The sequence below is a fragment of the Pholcus phalangioides genome, unplaced genomic scaffold (assembly GCF_987345545.1).
Source record: "Pholcus phalangioides strain wild (caught in Gottingen) unplaced genomic scaffold, Ppha-v1.0 ptg000042l_1, whole genome shotgun sequence".
NCBI classification, from domain to species: Eukaryota; Metazoa; Arthropoda; class Arachnida; order Araneae; family Pholcidae; genus Pholcus; species Pholcus phalangioides.
In genome coordinates this window covers 31437922-31455814 of record NW_028301628.1, presented here as the reverse complement: position 1 = coordinate 31455814, position 17893 = coordinate 31437922, and the positions used below count along the sequence as shown (strand labels likewise).

At 37.3% G+C, this 17893-nt stretch overlaps 1 protein-coding gene across 1 annotated transcript in view; it reads right to left on the bottom strand.

The window, feature by feature from the left end:
- Positions 1 to 5739: 5739 nt before the first annotated feature.
- LOC149064803 (allatostatin-A receptor-like) overlaps positions 5740 to 17893 on the bottom strand; it is a 45303-nt gene continuing 33149 nt past the window's right edge. The window contains exon 2 of the mRNA XM_089255200.1: positions 5740 to 8402. Coding sequence (XP_089111326.1) covers positions 7167 to 8402 — 1236 coding nt within the window. The 3' untranslated portion in view covers positions 5740 to 7166. The remainder of the gene's footprint in view (positions 8403 to 17893) is intronic.

Sequence of the window (17893 nt, the reverse complement as noted above, 5' to 3'; positions counted from 1 at the left end):
TGCCGTGCATCCCAAGGCAGACATATTGAGCACCTTTGATTTGGTCTGTAAAAAAACTTTATGATTAGCCATGTCATATAAAATTAATCTTAAGTGTCTAATGTTTTATATTTTTCGTAATATACGCATTTAAAATCGGGTGATTCTTTTTGAAATACCTTGTATGTAATTCATATATATTTTATGTGTTGCCTGTATGCAAAATTGTCAGTTATGAGCGCTATAGAGAGTGGGGGAATATTGCAATGATGAAGAAATTTCGTACAATATTTTCTGCCAGTTTCACGGGTAAATATTAAACATTGTTTTATAAATTTATTAACGATAATATATATATATATATATAAATTTTCCAAATTTCACACTAAAAATATCTGTTTTTACAGAGAGAAATTGACCTAAAAGTGCTTTTATGGCACTTCTACTATTCAACCGTTTATGCACCTCATGATCATTCCCTGTAAAGAACTGCTATTGAATTGGTGCCCACTGGAACGTGTTCAGTTGTGCTTTTATACTACGTGTGAGCAGAACCACCGACTATAAGCTTGAAATTTTTTCATCAGGAAACTAATAAATACTTTTACAGTTCGAAAAGCTTTGAAATAACAGAAAGTAGTTCCTTATGGACATGCGCACCGACAAAGAGCACAAAAGAAGCAGGAACATCAGACATCTAAGTATCCATTTTTATAGGTCTATAAAATATTTACTGCATAAAAATTAGTTGAATTATTAAAAAAGGCCACAAAAAATTGTCGTTTGGCACTTATTTGTTTTTAGTACGTAATTATTGTTTTCTCTCACCTAAAACCATTCAACATACCTTAAAATGTTTTTTATTAAAATTTAGTTAAGTTATTAAAATAAATATGTTATTAAAAGTTATTAAAATTTTGTTCATAAATATTGTTACTCTAATTATATTGTTGATGTATATTTTCAATTAAACACATGCTTGTGTAGCACCAATTTATATCCGCTTTTGCGAAAAAGCAAACCTTCAATACGTTTTTATGGGAGTGAACCATAGAAGGTTGATGTCCATTTAACGTGCTCATGCATATTAAGAAATATCCAAATTTCAGATACTCACGGAGTAGGACTGATTTATTGGTATAAATCAAATTAAAAAAATACAAGCATTGATATATGTCATCGATTTTGCGCTGTTAAAAATCGGGAATCATCTATATTTATGGGACTTGATTATTCATACTCTATTATGCTGTGGATATTGTGCAAGATGCACTAACAGGGAAAGAAAAAACCGAATTCTGCATCACCTATCTTGTAGCTACTATGTGACTCATTTTGCTCGTACTTAAGGAGTAAAGCCTTAAATGAGCATGAAAATTGTCGTGGAAGAAAATCACATCACACACACGCTCATGATGAGTTACTTATTCCATTATTGAAGCTCGCCAAATGCGTGGTTGTAGAGTATCAACCAGGCTTACTTATCCTAAAAAGATTGTATGCCCCTTTTACTCCAGTACGTGGATGCGTGGTTTGATGCCTGCGGCGACTTCTACTGAACACTAACGCATTCTAGCTTTCATAGCCTATATGTCACAGGATAATTGAAAATTTCTAATAATTGTTAGGACAAAACCAGGTTGTTTGAGCAAACCATTGCACATTTTCTAATTAGGTCAAAGTTGTATATGGGTCCATTACAATAAGGCTCAAAACTTTCATTGGAAATTGTTTGATGATTTCTTAATTATCCCAAAAACATGCAAAACGACCAGGTGCCTGCAACTAGCCAGATTTGTCAATTGACCTACGACTAGGGACTTCAGCGCATGGTCCGCGGCAATATTTGGCCCTCAGCGTTTTTTGCCGTGGCCCGCCGATCATTTTCAGAAAATGGTTGAAAACATTAAAAAAAGATTGATTCAAGAATTAATGAAAGAAATAACTTCGTAACGTCTGAAAGAAATCATTCCACAATCAGTAAAAAAATAATTTCATATTAAAATTGAAAGAAATGATTTCAAGAGATATATTGTGAAATGAAAATATATTTTTTTTTTCGAATTTATCGAAATAAATAACTAAAGAATCATTCAAAGTGATTTCAGATTGAAGTTAATCTCAAAATTTATTAATTTAATCAGTGGAACTTTTAATCAAAAACTTTTTCAGAATTAATGAAAAGAAATTATTTCAGAACTAATCTCGAAATTAGTTACTGCTCACAAAACAAATTCGAAATTTTAAGGAAATTCTAGTGGTTTTAGGGTATGTTGGGGCTGCTGATTCCGAATCTGGCATTGGTTCTAGTTTTTGACATAAAGTGAAAATTAAATCTCAATTGTAACGCATAAACAGCGCACAAAGCGCATTGAAAATGTGCGTTAAAAATAAATACAGTAAATCAGTTGTCAATATGAATGCACATACATGATCAGGAGTCATTTAGATCCCATGATAGGGACCCCCCCCCCCCTGATTTTACTATTCTTTCTCTTCCTTGTATTTTAGAATTTTGTCCGGCATGACCCACACTCACCGGGGCAATGAGGTAAAATCGCGTAAGAAACAGACTGGTCGTGCTCGGCACGTTCTGTTTGTATCAGACTTCACGTGTTCTGTCGAGTTTTCAGTGATACAACGCCATCTGTGAGTCAAATTTTGAATTTTTTTTCATTATTAATCAAAACGTTCTACGTCATAACTGCAATGCCCTTTTTTATATCAATTGCTTGATTTTCTTTTAAAGTGTCATGGACGTTTCGTCCTCCCTAACGAGTTTCATCGGATCAACTAGTACAGTCGAATACCCCCCATCGAGGGGTTAGCGTACCAACCTCAGAATGAGTATAAAAAACAAGCCTGCCGTTCGGAATCGGCAATAAATTGTAGGTCCCGGTCTAATTAGCCCTCGTGTGCAGAAAATGACCGTGGTGCGACAAAAATGATCAATGATCAATGATGACAGTCGAATACCGTTATAACGAACTCTATGAGCCCGAGAAATCACTTCGTTATAGTGAAATTTCGTTATAAAGGAATTTCAGGTATTTGTATTGTTCCTGAGTATACTTATCAGGGGGATTAGAGAAACGTTCGTTGTACGACGACATTTTCTCTGTAACGGTATTCGTTGAAACGGGATCCGACTGTATTAAAGAAACCACATTGAAATAATAAATATATTTTATTGTAAATTCATCTCACATATATACAGACTTTTTTTACATAATATACATAATACAATCGAATTACGTAGATGAATGTGCATCAAAACTCATCGGGGTATTAAAAATTCAATGAACAACTTGATGAACTCGAAAAAAATAATAATTATGATGATATTTATAACAAGAAATTATTCGAAAATAAATTCCAAGTCAGCTTCCAACAGCATTTCGCGTAGAGCCCCATTATTACGCAAAATACAGTCAGTCGCTTAATATAAATAAAATCAACTAAAAATCCATCTTTGAAACAATATAGAATTCACAAGAGAATCTTTAACATCGCACATGGAATACCGACATCACAACTGAACAAACACGAACTTTGAACACTGGATACAAGCATGTTTTTAAGAGCATATATGCACATAAATAATGCATGCAAAGCGAATTGAGTGCCGTATAAATTTACTGCAATACCTACGATTAGTTCACGTAGCTTCCTGGTGTCATTAGGTTAAACAGTGCTGATTGGTCATTAGCCTAACATGATGAATACAAACAAGGATGAGTGTGGGTGTGTGTGTGTATATGGGATTATAGACTTTAAATAATTATATTCAAAGTATATGAATCATCGCTTATATATGATAAGCCATCAGTTTTACCTGATTTCGCCCTACTTTGTGTGCCCCGTAGAGTTTGGAATAATTAATGGGAATTAAGTAACTCGAATTCATATCACTATGCGGTTCTCCAAATACTAGTAACAATTAAATGGATAGTAGAGATGAACTTCGTGATAATTAACAGCAGAGGTAGAAGAGATTATCGCAATTATTAACCGAGTTCTCAAGGAAATTATTAAATGTACGTTGTATCTATCTTCTCGCGTTATAATGAGCAAAATCCTGCTATTGCTTTATATGTAGAAAACGAAATCCAATTATAAATTTAACGCTAAAACGTGGAGATTTTCATGAGGTGGGGAAGTAGCGATTATCTTTGTTTTGATATGTTTGCGTGTCAAATACGCTTCTGTTTCGAGAAATCGTGATGGAAGTTTCTAGAATAGTAGAGTAATATTGTAAAATGAGTTAAAGTGAGTGAAGCCAAAATATAAAGTGATTGAAACTAGATTTGAGAAGCTTTTCTATTTGGTATCCACTGATTTTTTATTGTTTTTCATTTTTATTTTATGAAAATAGGGTTCATATATAGAAATGTTGATAAATATTTACATATATACATTATACAGCTGTCCAGGAAATACTTATACCGATGACTTCTTTTCTTCTCAGCCATTGTTCGTAAACAAAAATTACTTCCAGTTACAAAAATGTTTTAAATTAGGTAGATATTCATATTCTGGCCGTTTTACGTAAACAAATTGCTTTTGTTTTTTAAAATTACGAAATTAACTTTTTTAAACGTTTCTTTAGTCCCTATAGACATACTTGGAAAAATGTATTCGACCAAATACAGTCAGTTCGCGATAAGTCGAAGTCCGATACCTCGAATAAAGTACTTGTACTTGTTTAAGTCGAAGTTTCCACTCAGCCTCAGAAATTTTCCTGTATTTTAGTGTTAAAATTTCTCCTTAACTCGATGTTTTGTTCCTTCAAGTTTAAGTTTTCGGGAATGAGAGAAATTTCAAAAACAGTATTCAGCAATATATATAGAATTTAGCATTTAGAAATAGACTTTATCATTTACCAATAGGATTTAGCATTTAGTAATAGACTTTATCATTTATTAATAGACTTTATCATTTACCAATTGGATTTAGCATTTGGCAACAGAGAATTCAGCATTCAGTAATAGACTTTATCATTTACCAATAGGATTTAGCAACAGAATTCTGCATTTAGCAATGGAATTCAGCATATTCATTTGTCTGCTTGCGAAAAGTGAATCACTTTCTCACGAAAGACAAAAAATAGAGAGATGTAAAAATCACTGCATTTTTCTTTTTGGCAGAAAATAATATGGTATATAATTTATTTTATTCGTTTCATTTATACGAGTATCATGTATGCATTCGTTTCTAGTATGAACGCCTAGTTTATTTTTAAATGTTCTCATTCAGTAATCAAATATGATTAAATTAAATAACTTATCTTTTCGAATTTCTTCATCTAAGGTAATTTGATATATTTTACTAATAAGGGTATTCGTAAATAGCACTGTAAAGGTTTCAAAATCTTACTTTACCACACTCTAAAATCGGAATTCCCGATACTATTCGAACTAACGATAACTCGAACTTTTTTGTCATCCGCTGCACATTCGACTTATCGAGATTTAGCTGTAATAAGAAATCGATCGTGTGTGAAACGTGTCGCTGATGTTGGTATTTTGAATGATTATGATTGATATTCCACTGTTTTGAAAAAGAGACAAAAATCAATATATAATCGATAAAGTACTAGTAGATACTTTTCATCATCGGATATACATAAGTAGTCAGTTTCATTCGTTAATTTCTTCACAAACGTGTTACCCTGAGTGACGTTAAAGGAGGAAAAATTAAACCTAATTTTATAAATATAATCTAATTTTTTAAATTTTATATTTTTGTACCTCTCAATGAAAGCTAAAAAATTGAATGAAAAAAATCCCAAACATTTAAATCAAATATTTCGCTCAATTTTTATTATTATGGCGATGAAACACCTTTTTTGTTTGCCAAAAATAGTACTTCAGCGAAAAACTTCTTGACCCTGCGGAAAAAAAAAGTTAATTTTGTCAATTTTTTTTCAAAATTAAAATCAGTTTTTTTATATGAAAGTGCAGTGAAACCTCGATACAACGATACTTTGCGCACAAAGAAAAATTATCGTTATGAAGAGGTTATTGTTACATTGAAGAGCACCATTCCCAACGGGGGTGCCGCAAAACTTGAGCTCTAGTTGGCATTTCTTCAAAACTGACATTGTTAGCACCACTATAAAATGCATTTTATTTATTTATTTATACAATAATGTTGGCCGAGGCCTAAACATGAGAATGCGGTTGATGGTGAGAGAAAAAAGTTTTAGTATGTTTTTTATGAATGTTTATTCACAGCAAAAAAAAACATAACTGATTAGTTGTATTCATTACTTGTTTAAATGATAAATTAAGTTAGAAAACTTAAAATTATATAGTTAAGTTAAAATTCATTTAGTTGTTTTACCCTGTAAAGCTATTTATACCGCACATCACTGAGGTGTACTTCACAGAAAGTAGCTTTATTAACGCTTCAAGAGGTGGGTAGTACGAAATATACCGATGTTATTAGACACCATCGAAAGAACAGAAACTGACGAGGAATTAAAGAAATATATTGAAGGTGGTTTTAAGTCGATATTATATAAAAAATATCGTTGCAGCAGTTTCGAAATCCCTCAGAAAATATCGTTATAGAAGGGTTTATTGTAGTAAAGCATATCGCTGTATCGAGAGGAGTTTAATATTAGACTACACGTAATTCTAAATGCAATTTGAAAGAGATCGTTATAGAGGGATTTATCGTTGTAGCGAGATTTCACTCTGGATCATTACACGAATATTTATTTCATTCGAAACATTTTTGCAACTAGAAGTTTTTGTGTGTCTACTACAAACTTTTGAGAACAAGAAGGTCTGGGTAAAGGCCTCCTGTACACGTTGTATGCTTCCATAGTCCATACTGAGCTGAATACATATTACAATAAGTTCATAGCTTATAGATATTATGTAAGAAATATCAGGTGCGAAAATAACATTACGTGATAAATGTCACTGTCGTATATATCTCTCGGTATATAAACTCCTCTCACATTTTTTTCCTGTCTCATTCAGAGTCGCTGTGGATCGTATCCACATAGAAAGCACCATTTTTATAGCACGTGAGTCTTGAATAACGTTCGTGAGAAATATCATTACCCTGTTTTAAGAAGAAATTGGGAAGAAACAAACGAGAAAAAAGAAGAGCTCGCTTTGTTCAGACGGAGGAATGTACAGATATAGTTTCCTACTTGTCACTTCAAGGTGAATTCAGAAGTTGGTTGAATTGACTTGTCTAGAAGTCCCGTTGTTGACCGTCGTCTCCCTCTCGGTCTTGTCGTTGTCAATGCGCCTCGAAATCTTGTCTGGTTTCTGGTTGCAGGCGATGAATTTGTGGAAAGCTTTCCTGAAATTTTCAGACAGGAACGCGTACAGTATAGGGTTGACGCAAGAATTCATGTAAGCCAGAACGTGGCTAACGACTTGGAAGATAACTTTACTCGTGCTCATCGAGTAAGAGTCGATGCTTTTTAGCACCAGGACGATCTGGATCGGGCACCAGCTAATGGCAAATATCAAGACTACGACAACCACCATTCTCGTGACTTTCTTTTTCGACCGCAGGCTCTCGGCGCTGACGCGACCGCCGGGCGCGACCCCGTACCAGAGTCTTTTCAACATGAACACGTACAGCCAGAAAATAAGTTTCAGCGGGACGATGTAAGAAAACATGAAGAAACTGATTTGGAAGGCGGCGTAATTGTAGCCTTCCCTGGAAAGAAAAATACAAACGGAATACTCTACAGTGTCGTAAGTGAATTTGACTTCGCCATGAGATAATAACGCGGGGATGCACACGATAAATATGACTGCCCACATGACGCATATCGCGATGACGGCGTTCCGGACAGTTCGTATCGACATCGATGTTATAGGGTGCACGACTGCTAGAAACCTGTCCAGTGACATCAGCACCAAGGTGTAGATGCTGGCGTAGGCGCATACGACGATCAGGTATTGCACTATCTTGCACCAAGCGTCCCCGAACGGCCAGAAAGGAAAGGCGTAGTCCCAAGCTGTGAAAGGCACGCAGAACATTATGAACAACAGATCTGCAACGGCCAAATTAATGATTAGGACGTTGGTCGTCGATCTCATCTGAGGGTTGCAAGAAACCACAATGACGACCAACGTGTTCCCTATCAGACCTACGACGACCACGAAACCGAACAGAATCGGCACCACGATGCTCAATATCTTCTCTATATTCTCGAAACCGTCGAAACCTTGGTCGAGATCGTCGGTGGAGTTGCAGCTGGTGATGTTGTCGGTCTTGTTGCAAAGCCTGGCGCTCTCGCTGGATGATGGGCCCGGTTTATAGGTTGTATACATCTGTAGGTTCGACTCACTGGGCTCGACGATCAACGTATCGATGTCGATGTAGTCTTCGGCATACATTCTCCCATTACCCAGAATGGCGTGCATCGTCAGCAGCATCAACACTATCTGAAATAGTAAACGATTTTTATTAAATCTCTGACATGTTACTCACAGTTTACATGAAATCACTGAAAATTACCAGCAAAGCTTATTTGACATTCAAAATCATGAATTCAACAGGATGATTCACAACTATGGTTCAAAGTTTTTGAGGAGAGTTACAAAGTGTCAAATCGAACCATATATTCCCTCTTATATGTAAACCATATTCTAACTTCAGAGCGTAACCAGAGATAGCCTTCACTTTAGTGAAATGTGTGTGAGTTATACCTCAACACTTAGTATGGGCAATTGGGACTTCTTTACTGTAGGGGGCTCTCAACGCTGTAATAATTATAGGCATTGACTATATAATGTCCTCGTAGAAAGAATTGATATATTTCACTATTGGCAATGATGCTTGCGTGACTCGGAGGATATAATACATTTCCCAGAATAATAATAGTTGTAGTTTTCGCAAAGTCAGTTTTGCCGCGAGACGGCAATTCATTGACAGCTTCAACCACTGACTGCTAACAACATTGGTCCGCAAACCAATGTGGATCTAAGGGAATTTCTTGCGGGTCCGCAAACATTTCATCCGAATCATGTGGCCAGTGCATAGTTTTAGGTTCAATAAATAAAATGTCTATATATATTGGTTTTTATTTCTATCTTATTTACCACTAGGTAATGCCTAGGTAATATCCTCCGATTAATTTTTTTATGCCGGCCCGTAAGTTTTTTTTCCTCCCATTTCCATCGATCCGCTGTGGTGAAAAATTAAGAATCCTCACTGAGACAGAGCGGCAGGACATGACCTGGTTAAGAGGAGGAAGAGGTCATGCTTCTGCATGTTAATTTGATTGGTTCATTTTGGTGTTACATAATGACTTTCGAAACTTCACGTGGAGTTTCGGACCATCCTGTACACATTAAATAAATTTATTTTATAAATTCCGAAAACATGTGCATGAAATACTCATGACTATTTCTTCGGGAAGAAGAATTTTCAGGCGTCAATCCTCTTCACGTATATTTTTCGTAACAAATTTGAATGATGTAACGATTTGATTTGCTTGGTAACATTTAGGAAATAAAAAGACAAACGATCATCTCACAAGGAAACGCTCCCAAGCTAAACTCATAGAATTCGACAAAAATTTTACAGGCGTTAGTAGATGGCTCAAAATATGTACTGTGAAAAACTCGCCTAACGCATAAAATGCAACACAAATAGTGTAGATGTCGCGACATACCAATCAGGAATACCCTGGCCAAAGGATTTGGACGAAATGGGGCCCTGCAAACACCATCAATAACAGGCGGCCTCCGCGCGAAGCTCGAGACGTCACTGAAGAAGGTCCTCTCACCTATAGCCATTGGACATACTAAAAAAAAGGGTTAAGATCGCGCATGCGTCTGCCTTCTATATTTAATCGCTACGGGTGACATTCTCCAGTGACTAATAATTTAATTATTAACCTTGCATCTGCTCTAGGTCGAGATATCTTATCCTTGTACGAGAAGAGGTAGGGGCAGAGGTTCTTAAACCCACTCTTGCAAATCACTGACCTTTTCCGCCAATAAGATGAAAGCAAGGGACCCCTCCCCCCACCTTCGCCAATAAAAAAGATCACGAGTACCTTTACAGAATAATATTCAACACAAAAATAGTTTTCTCATCCAAGAGCTCAAGTCCCCCCCCCCCAAGGGGCCCGTTGATTCCTGAATCAAGAACCTTGAATCAGTGAATGAAGTACTCTGATTAAAAAAAACTGAGTTTTAGCGTTAATGAGTGCACAGGTTTCCCCCTCTGAATTTTTGAAATAAAACCCCCAAACACAAAAAAAAAAATTGAATTTCTCAGCCAAAAAAGAAATTACCTACTCCACGTTCCGAAAATACCCTGGTAATTATTTGTGTTCTGGTTTTACTTCTCTCTTATCCTAATTCTTCTTCATTCAGTGTTTCGATGTAGAGGTAATTAATACTCGCCCTACACCAGAAAGAAAAAAAAAAAATTTCTTTTCCGAGATATAGGAGTGGGTAAAACATGGTTCTGTCCACTCAGATTTCGTGCTCGGATGAATCCCGAGAAAAACTTCTGGAAGTCTCTGGAGAGAGAGGAGCTGATCATTCATTTCTTTTTTCTCTCATCTGCTGGTTCTCTTTTCACCGCTCTCTGTATTTTTCTGTCCGCGATTGAAGTACTAGTACGTCGTCGACGAGATTGAGAAGGAGGGGCCTGAGAATTTCTCCGGACACACGTCGAACCTAGATATATCCACAAGTGCTTGTTATAGTTGACGTCGGAAGATTTCGCTCTTTCACATAAATCACGTGTAACTTTCACCTCACCTTCCGCCAGGACTACTACAACCTATTTCAGATCGCTTTCCGCCAACGAAGATAAATTACCCGCGATCGCGCTGTTTTATATAATGTTTACAGTACAGCTGTATGGATGCTCGAGACATTATGTTTCTGAGAAAACGACACATGCAGCAGGTGCGTTATGTATACGTATGAGTTAATTAGTGCCAGTCAAATGGTTTATGTACTACTACTTAACCGTCCATGCTCCTCGTACACATCCCCGTACTTTATGTGTACGGGAATTTCCTATTCAAGTAATTTTGTATAGTAAAATTTATGATCGCACGAAATACGAGTGCTTTGTCAAAAAATTTTTTTTTTAATTTTTTGACTTGAGCTTGCGGCATTTCGCAGCACTCCGCAGTGCGGTCGTGTGGGCATCTTGCTGGATCTCATCGCGAAGATGCCCCGTTGATGGCACAGTGGTGATCGGCTGAAGTATATAACCCACGGGTGGACTAATCACAGGCGCTAGGTCGCCATGGCGACTGAAAAATTGGTATTGGCGCCTGAAATTTTCTTTGCCTAGTTACTAAATTTCAGGCTGGGAGCAGTGCAAACTGTCCGGAATTTATAAAAGCATATCTGCCAACGTGAAAGAGCGTCACAAATATTATTTTGGACCTATTTCTTCCGGTAAAAAAATTTTTGGCGCCTTTCCTGGAGCCTAGATTTCTTTGCGATTTGCCCAGCCCTGATATAATCAATCAGCTGAAATTCATGTATTTCCTCTCCCCCCCCCCTTCTGTCGGTATTTTTGATTAGTTTTGCATAATTTTTGTGATTGCTGTTGTTTTGTATATACTTACTATTAAGGGTTTGTCTTATACTTCGTTGTATTGATGTCGTTTTGTGTTCTCCACACAGTGTCTCTTGTCTTGTTCATGTATTTAATATTCGTTTGAATGTCCCACATCGTCATGGCTTTTCATGATTTATTTTGTACAACACACCAACTCCGATCATATCGCTAACAACAAATTACTGCCGTTAACGAGTTGGGTTGAAATGAAGGCGCCATCTATCGGTAGTCTACCCAAGCTCGCTTGGAAAAATATCTTTTTGGCTATATTTTTCCATGGTTCGACATTATTACTTATTTCTTGCTTATTGTCTAACATTAGTATCGATTTTGTTTCTTGGTTTATTTCAAAGGGTTTGAAACAAATTTTTTTGTTGCCACATTGTATATTTGCTTTTGTATCAGGTTGAATGCTATGTTTACAGATTTTGTTTTTAAGCAAATAACTATTGATAGATTTTTGAAATTTTTTTGCCTAGTTTACTACCATTTATACATGACGCTCATTACACTGGGCAACAAAACTGCAAAAAATTTCTGCGTGCGAGATTAAAATAGTCATTTCCTAATCAATTCAACTTGATGAAAACAAATATGACAAAGTGCCAATGTGGCCTTTATCTCATCAACTGTCCCTGGTAGAAATGACTAAACGGCGTTCAAAAATTACCCTGGTCCAGTGTTGACAGTGAAAATACAGTGTGTAACAAAATAAAAAAATCTAAATGTTTATACATTCCCCTTGTTATCTAACTTTCAATTAGAAAGTTGTTGCCCCGTCTCTCTCGAAGCCAACAAAACAAATTCAAGTTTCTCAGTGCAATACCCCCTGAGATATTCGAATTCAAAAATCGGAGAAAAGTTGGGAAAGGACAGCATAGAAATGAGGAAAACGAGTGTTCTCCGTTAGTTTTTGATGTTCTTTCATTACTTTTCTCTCTACGATCCCTTCAATTCAAATATTTTGGCGAATATTGAACTTGACAACATGGAATGTTTTCTGTTGATCTCACAGCAAATATAAGGCAACAACTTTCTAATTGGAAGTTAGAGCACAAGTGGACCGTTTGAAAAATGTAGGTGTTTTGTTTTGTAACACATTGTATATTTTCACTCTGAAAACTGGTACAGGGTAATTTTGGAACTCCTTTTGAGTAGACAGATAGATAGAACCGCTCAACAACCCCGGATTGATGCAAAGCACCTTACTTCCGTTTCCTCAAAAGAGGCAGAGTTGTGTAAGATTTATAGTGATGGCTCCCCTGATGGCCCCCGTGCTCGCAAGTATCGAATGGTTCACGGGGAGAACGACGCGAGTGATTTGCCTTTTGATTATTTTTAAAATTGGAATCATACCTCTACGACGGACGGAGAAAAAGCCCACATTATCATTTACAGAGTGCACCACTGTGTATATTTAATGGTTTTTCTGCAATTTTCTAACTAAAAGCCTAAGATGGGTCTGAACGTATGCGTTCACCTAGGTATGGCCTAGAGGCCCAGGACGAAACAGTCACTCTCGTACAAATTATACTTAAAATGAAATTAAATTTCATAGCAGCAATACAAAATTTTAAACTATCGGTGAATGGGAATTAAAGTCTATTTAGAGATGATGCATGAACAGGAAACTTGGAAGCCTCTCACTGAGCGCTTTCAGAGCTATCTCAACGCATGACTTCTCCCTGATGCTCTAGTAAATATGTAGCCATCGAGATAATGAGATTAGGAGACCAGAGCTGTTGTGTACATTGTATGAAGAGTTTCCGATCTGTAATTTATGAAGATAACTTCCATTAATTAAAGCGAGCGGAGAGTGTGCAAACGCATATAATCAGGAGTTTAATAACATAAGAACGCCATGGAAGCCAATCTGGATTGCAATAAAGTGGCTCGGGAAGCGGAATGATCCGCTAATTAAACCTCTACAGGGTGTCCCATAAATCCGTTTTAAATAGGTAAAATAATTCGTTAATTTTCAAGGTATTGATATGTTTGAATGCAGTTTATACGGAAATGTTATTGTCAGGAAGAGGTGCTGTTGTTTTTTTTCCAGAGGAAAATTACTTAAATTTTTCGTCAATAGGGGGCACTCCATAATGTAAGTATGGAGTGCACTGGAAATATGCAAATCCGAGTCCTATAATATGTGTGCTGTGTACGTAAGCTCACATTTCTGAATTTCCCTTTTTCTGCCGCTTACATAAGGTTTTCATTACGATGTTGACATTGGTGGATAAAACACTATTGGTGAAGTTGTTTTATCTCAGGCACGAATCACCGGCTGAAGACCGTTTCGGACACAGAACAGATTGAACAGAGTGTTCAGGGCTGCACTTGCACTACATGGTCAAGTCCAGACACATCCGCAACGATTCCATCAAACTGCATCGATACCGGTATAGGAAGGAATTACTCCAAATTACTCAAATGGTTGCTTTTAACCCTTTGAGCGGTTTTTAAAGTTTTCCTGATCCGCATTAAAACTGCCACATACGAAAACCTTCACATTTGCAAAACCTCCACAAATTACCCCATATTTTTAAGATTTTTTTCCCCGATTACGGGCTGATAAAAATGCTTCCCCTCCCCCTCTCCCAACTAGAAACTTTAGTCCGACGATCGTCTTCATTTCCCTCACGATGATACAAAATCCCCCGCCATGACGTGTGTGGCTCTCTAGAAAGAGAATTACTTTTTTCAAAAAAATCTCTTTTGCGGGTATCTTTTTACAGTGCTGAAAGGTAGGAGGAGGGGGGGGGGTAGAAGTACACGAATCTTTCTTTCTCGATCTTTTCTTATCTAACCTTGGACAAGACCTGACATCACCCTCTGGCAGTAGATTGATTGGAGGGAAAATGGAAAAAACATGTTTTACTGTAAAAACAACTTCAACGCGGTTTCTAGATGCCAAAATATTTGGGAGTGGCTGAAATAAAGCACATTACGTTCGACGAGATACCTCGTTTGTCGCTGAAAGGGTCTAGCAACCATCTTAACGCGGACTGACTAACACATCTCTGGAATTTAGAGAAATCGCGAAGAAGACCAGAGCTCAAAGCTGAGTAATGCGCACCAACTAGCTACACCAATCTATACCACTCCATTAATTATAGCTCAAAACTTGAAACACGAGCTATAAATACAGTGTGTTCACTGTTCAGTTTGTTATCATGTGGAAAATCATCCCTGTGCATTCATAGCAAAGTTCAATACAATGTGTCAGACAGTGGGTGGTCAAACTCCGAGGGTCAATCTCGATCAAGCCTTACGGGGTGGGGCGCACAATGAATTTCTTAAAGGAAATTTTTGAGTTATTATCTTTCAAATAGTATTGAAATCAGCATATATTGACTATAACAATATATATATTTTTTTCAATATTTAAATTTTTTGGAAAATATTTTTTTGCATGAAAAATGATCGTCTTGGGGGGGGCACGATTCTCTATGCCCCTTCCCCGCGTACGCCTCTGATTCCAACATGCGGTGGGTGAATTGAATGGCTATGACGAAATTTTGCTCACAAGTGGGGGAAGAGGTCGTAGTTTTGCTGACAATGATAAGGGAGTCAAAAAATAGCTAGAAATCTGACGTGATACTTGAATATAGCCTCTAATCCCTACCCCTATTGTAAATGGGTAGCAGAGATAGATTCGCCAGCAATTCTAATATGATAAGACTCTGGTCCCTTATTTTAGAAGTGAAGAATGGAAATAGGATTTCTCTCGTTGCTCATAACATGACGATATTAATTAAAGATGGCTGATCACCATCTACGCATTTTCCAGGACGTCAGCAGTCATTCAGATTGAAATTTGAGAAATCTCGTTCACGATACGATCTTTTCTAAACATTTCGTGAACTTTGTAGGAAAACTCAAAAACAACTTTTAACAAACTCTCCTATACGATGAAGCTATGTTCAATCATCGACTTTTATCTGTTAGATCAATGATATCGCTTCAAAATTGATTTGAATAAAGTACGAACATCATACAAGTCATATTCCGGACAAGTGTTTTGTGAGTCTCAATCCAATTACTCGCTCGGAAGCACAAACGGAATTTGAATGAATGAGTTTAAAGGAACCTTACAATTCACGTGTCATATTAGCACGACACTGAAAATTAAATTTACAAAACGAGCTTTCAGTTTAATTAAAGTTTCCCATCCAATTAGAGGAAGAAAATTAAAAAAAAACAGGTTGAAATTACAAACAATACGTCAAGCTAATTCATCCGGGATGTTTCTCTTTCTCGTTGAAAATTATCTACTTCAATTTACTCCGATATTCTCCGAGATAACCCAAGCAGATTCTACTCAGCAGCTATTTATTCATTATAATAGTTTCATAGGAATTCACTGATCTTTTGGAGCTGATTTCGATCCATTATAGTGAATTTTCTCCTCTGAACTACATGCATAAAATGTATTACGACAGAACTTCTTAGCATATGGCTCGCGGCTCAAATGTAGATTCACAGGAACTTCTGACATGAGTAGTAAAGATCCATAAATACAATCCGATTCTAAATCCTTATGCTGTTCTACTGGTTCCGGGACCATCTTAACGTCTGAGGCCGGCCGCCCACTGAAAGCGACTAGAAGCGGCGAACAAGTCACGCGCAGTTGTCTAAATTCGCAAGACTGGTCCCATTGTATTGAAAAAAAGATCGTGGGCCACTAGAGATGATCTTTTCAGATGACAGCAGCGGGCGACCGACAAAATCCTAATGAAATGGAATCATACGCGTCTTTCCTTATTTGCGCAGGCGTAGTACGGTTGTTTACTTTTTTTCGCAATCGTTTTGTTTTTCTCCTTTGGCCAATCTCTCCCTTCCCCTCCTTTCTCACGGGAACATGGAAGCTGAAATTTCTTTCGTCCTCTACGACTACTACTAAACCACACATGCACCTCGTCTATATTCCTCTGCAACACGTCTAACGAATTGGTAAATGTTTAAATTTTACTGTGCGTGCACTACATGGTCAAGTCCAGACACATCCGCAATGATTCCATCAAACTGCATCGATACCGGTATAGGAAGGAATTACTCCAAATTACTCAAATGGTTGCTTTTAACCCTTTAAGTGGTTTTTAAAGTTTTCCTGATCCGCATTAAAACTGCCACATACGAAAACCTTCACATTTGCAAAACCTCCACAAATTACCCCATATTTTTAAGATTTTTTCCCCGATTACGGGCTGATAAAAATGCTTCCCCTCCCCCTCTCCCAACTAGAAACTTTAGTCCGACGATCGTCTTCATTTCCCTCACGATGATACAAAATCCCCCGCCATGACGTGTGTGGCTCTCTAGAAAGAGAATTACTTTTTCCAAAAAAATCTTTTTTTGTATTATTTATATACTGAGCGGGTATCTTCGTTGAACCTAACGTGAAGGTTGTTTCTATCTTATGCTTGTAATAGTGCTGCTATCTGCCATCTATTTTTCTAACTGTGGCTGAAGCGCAATTATTGAAAATTTGTACCTTTCAATCATTGGTGGAGTATTACCGGGCGTCCACTCTAGGCGACTTGAACAGATAAATAGGTTGCACGTAGTTTTCTGTATTCGCATGGCTGACCCTATTGTACAGAAAAGAGGAGACCGTCGGCCACTGGAAACGGTCTTTTCCGACGACAGCTGCAGGTTGCCGACCAAATCCGAATGGGATGGGATCATACGCGACTCGCCTTATCTGCACAGGTGGACTACGGTTGTTTACTTTTTTCCACTCCACTGCCTCCGTTGTTTTCCTCCTCTCTCCTCGCGTTTCTCTCTCTCTCTTCCTTCTTTCTCCGCCCGCATGAACATGGGAGCTGAAAACTGTGATAGGTAATTGACGTTTATGGATTGTGATTGTAAGCAGTAATCGATTATAAATTGATATTATTTATTTTTCCACAACACGAACGCTTTCTCCGAGTTTGGGTTGGATGTTGCCCCCCCCCCGAGCCCCGGATCCACGTATGTAGGGAGACCACTATAAATACAGTAAAGCCCTTTTTGCGGACACTCGGAGGACAAAAGAAACTCAGCCTAACATGCACTCATTGCAATTTTTATGGGATAAGCATCCTAAATCTTTGCATCTTGAAAAATCCAGACACTGATCTCGGAACTTAAATTTTGGTGCAAACAGCGCATAAGTCTTACGAGCGCGTAATCTGGAAAATTTTCCAATACTTCCCTGAACCAATTTTCCACCGAAATAAATTAGACACGAATTTTAATTAGCGTATAACTATGTTCATTTCCCCGCTTCTCTGATGATGATGATCAAAATAGCGGCAACGATTAACAAACCAGAGAGTGAAAATGGTTATCATCA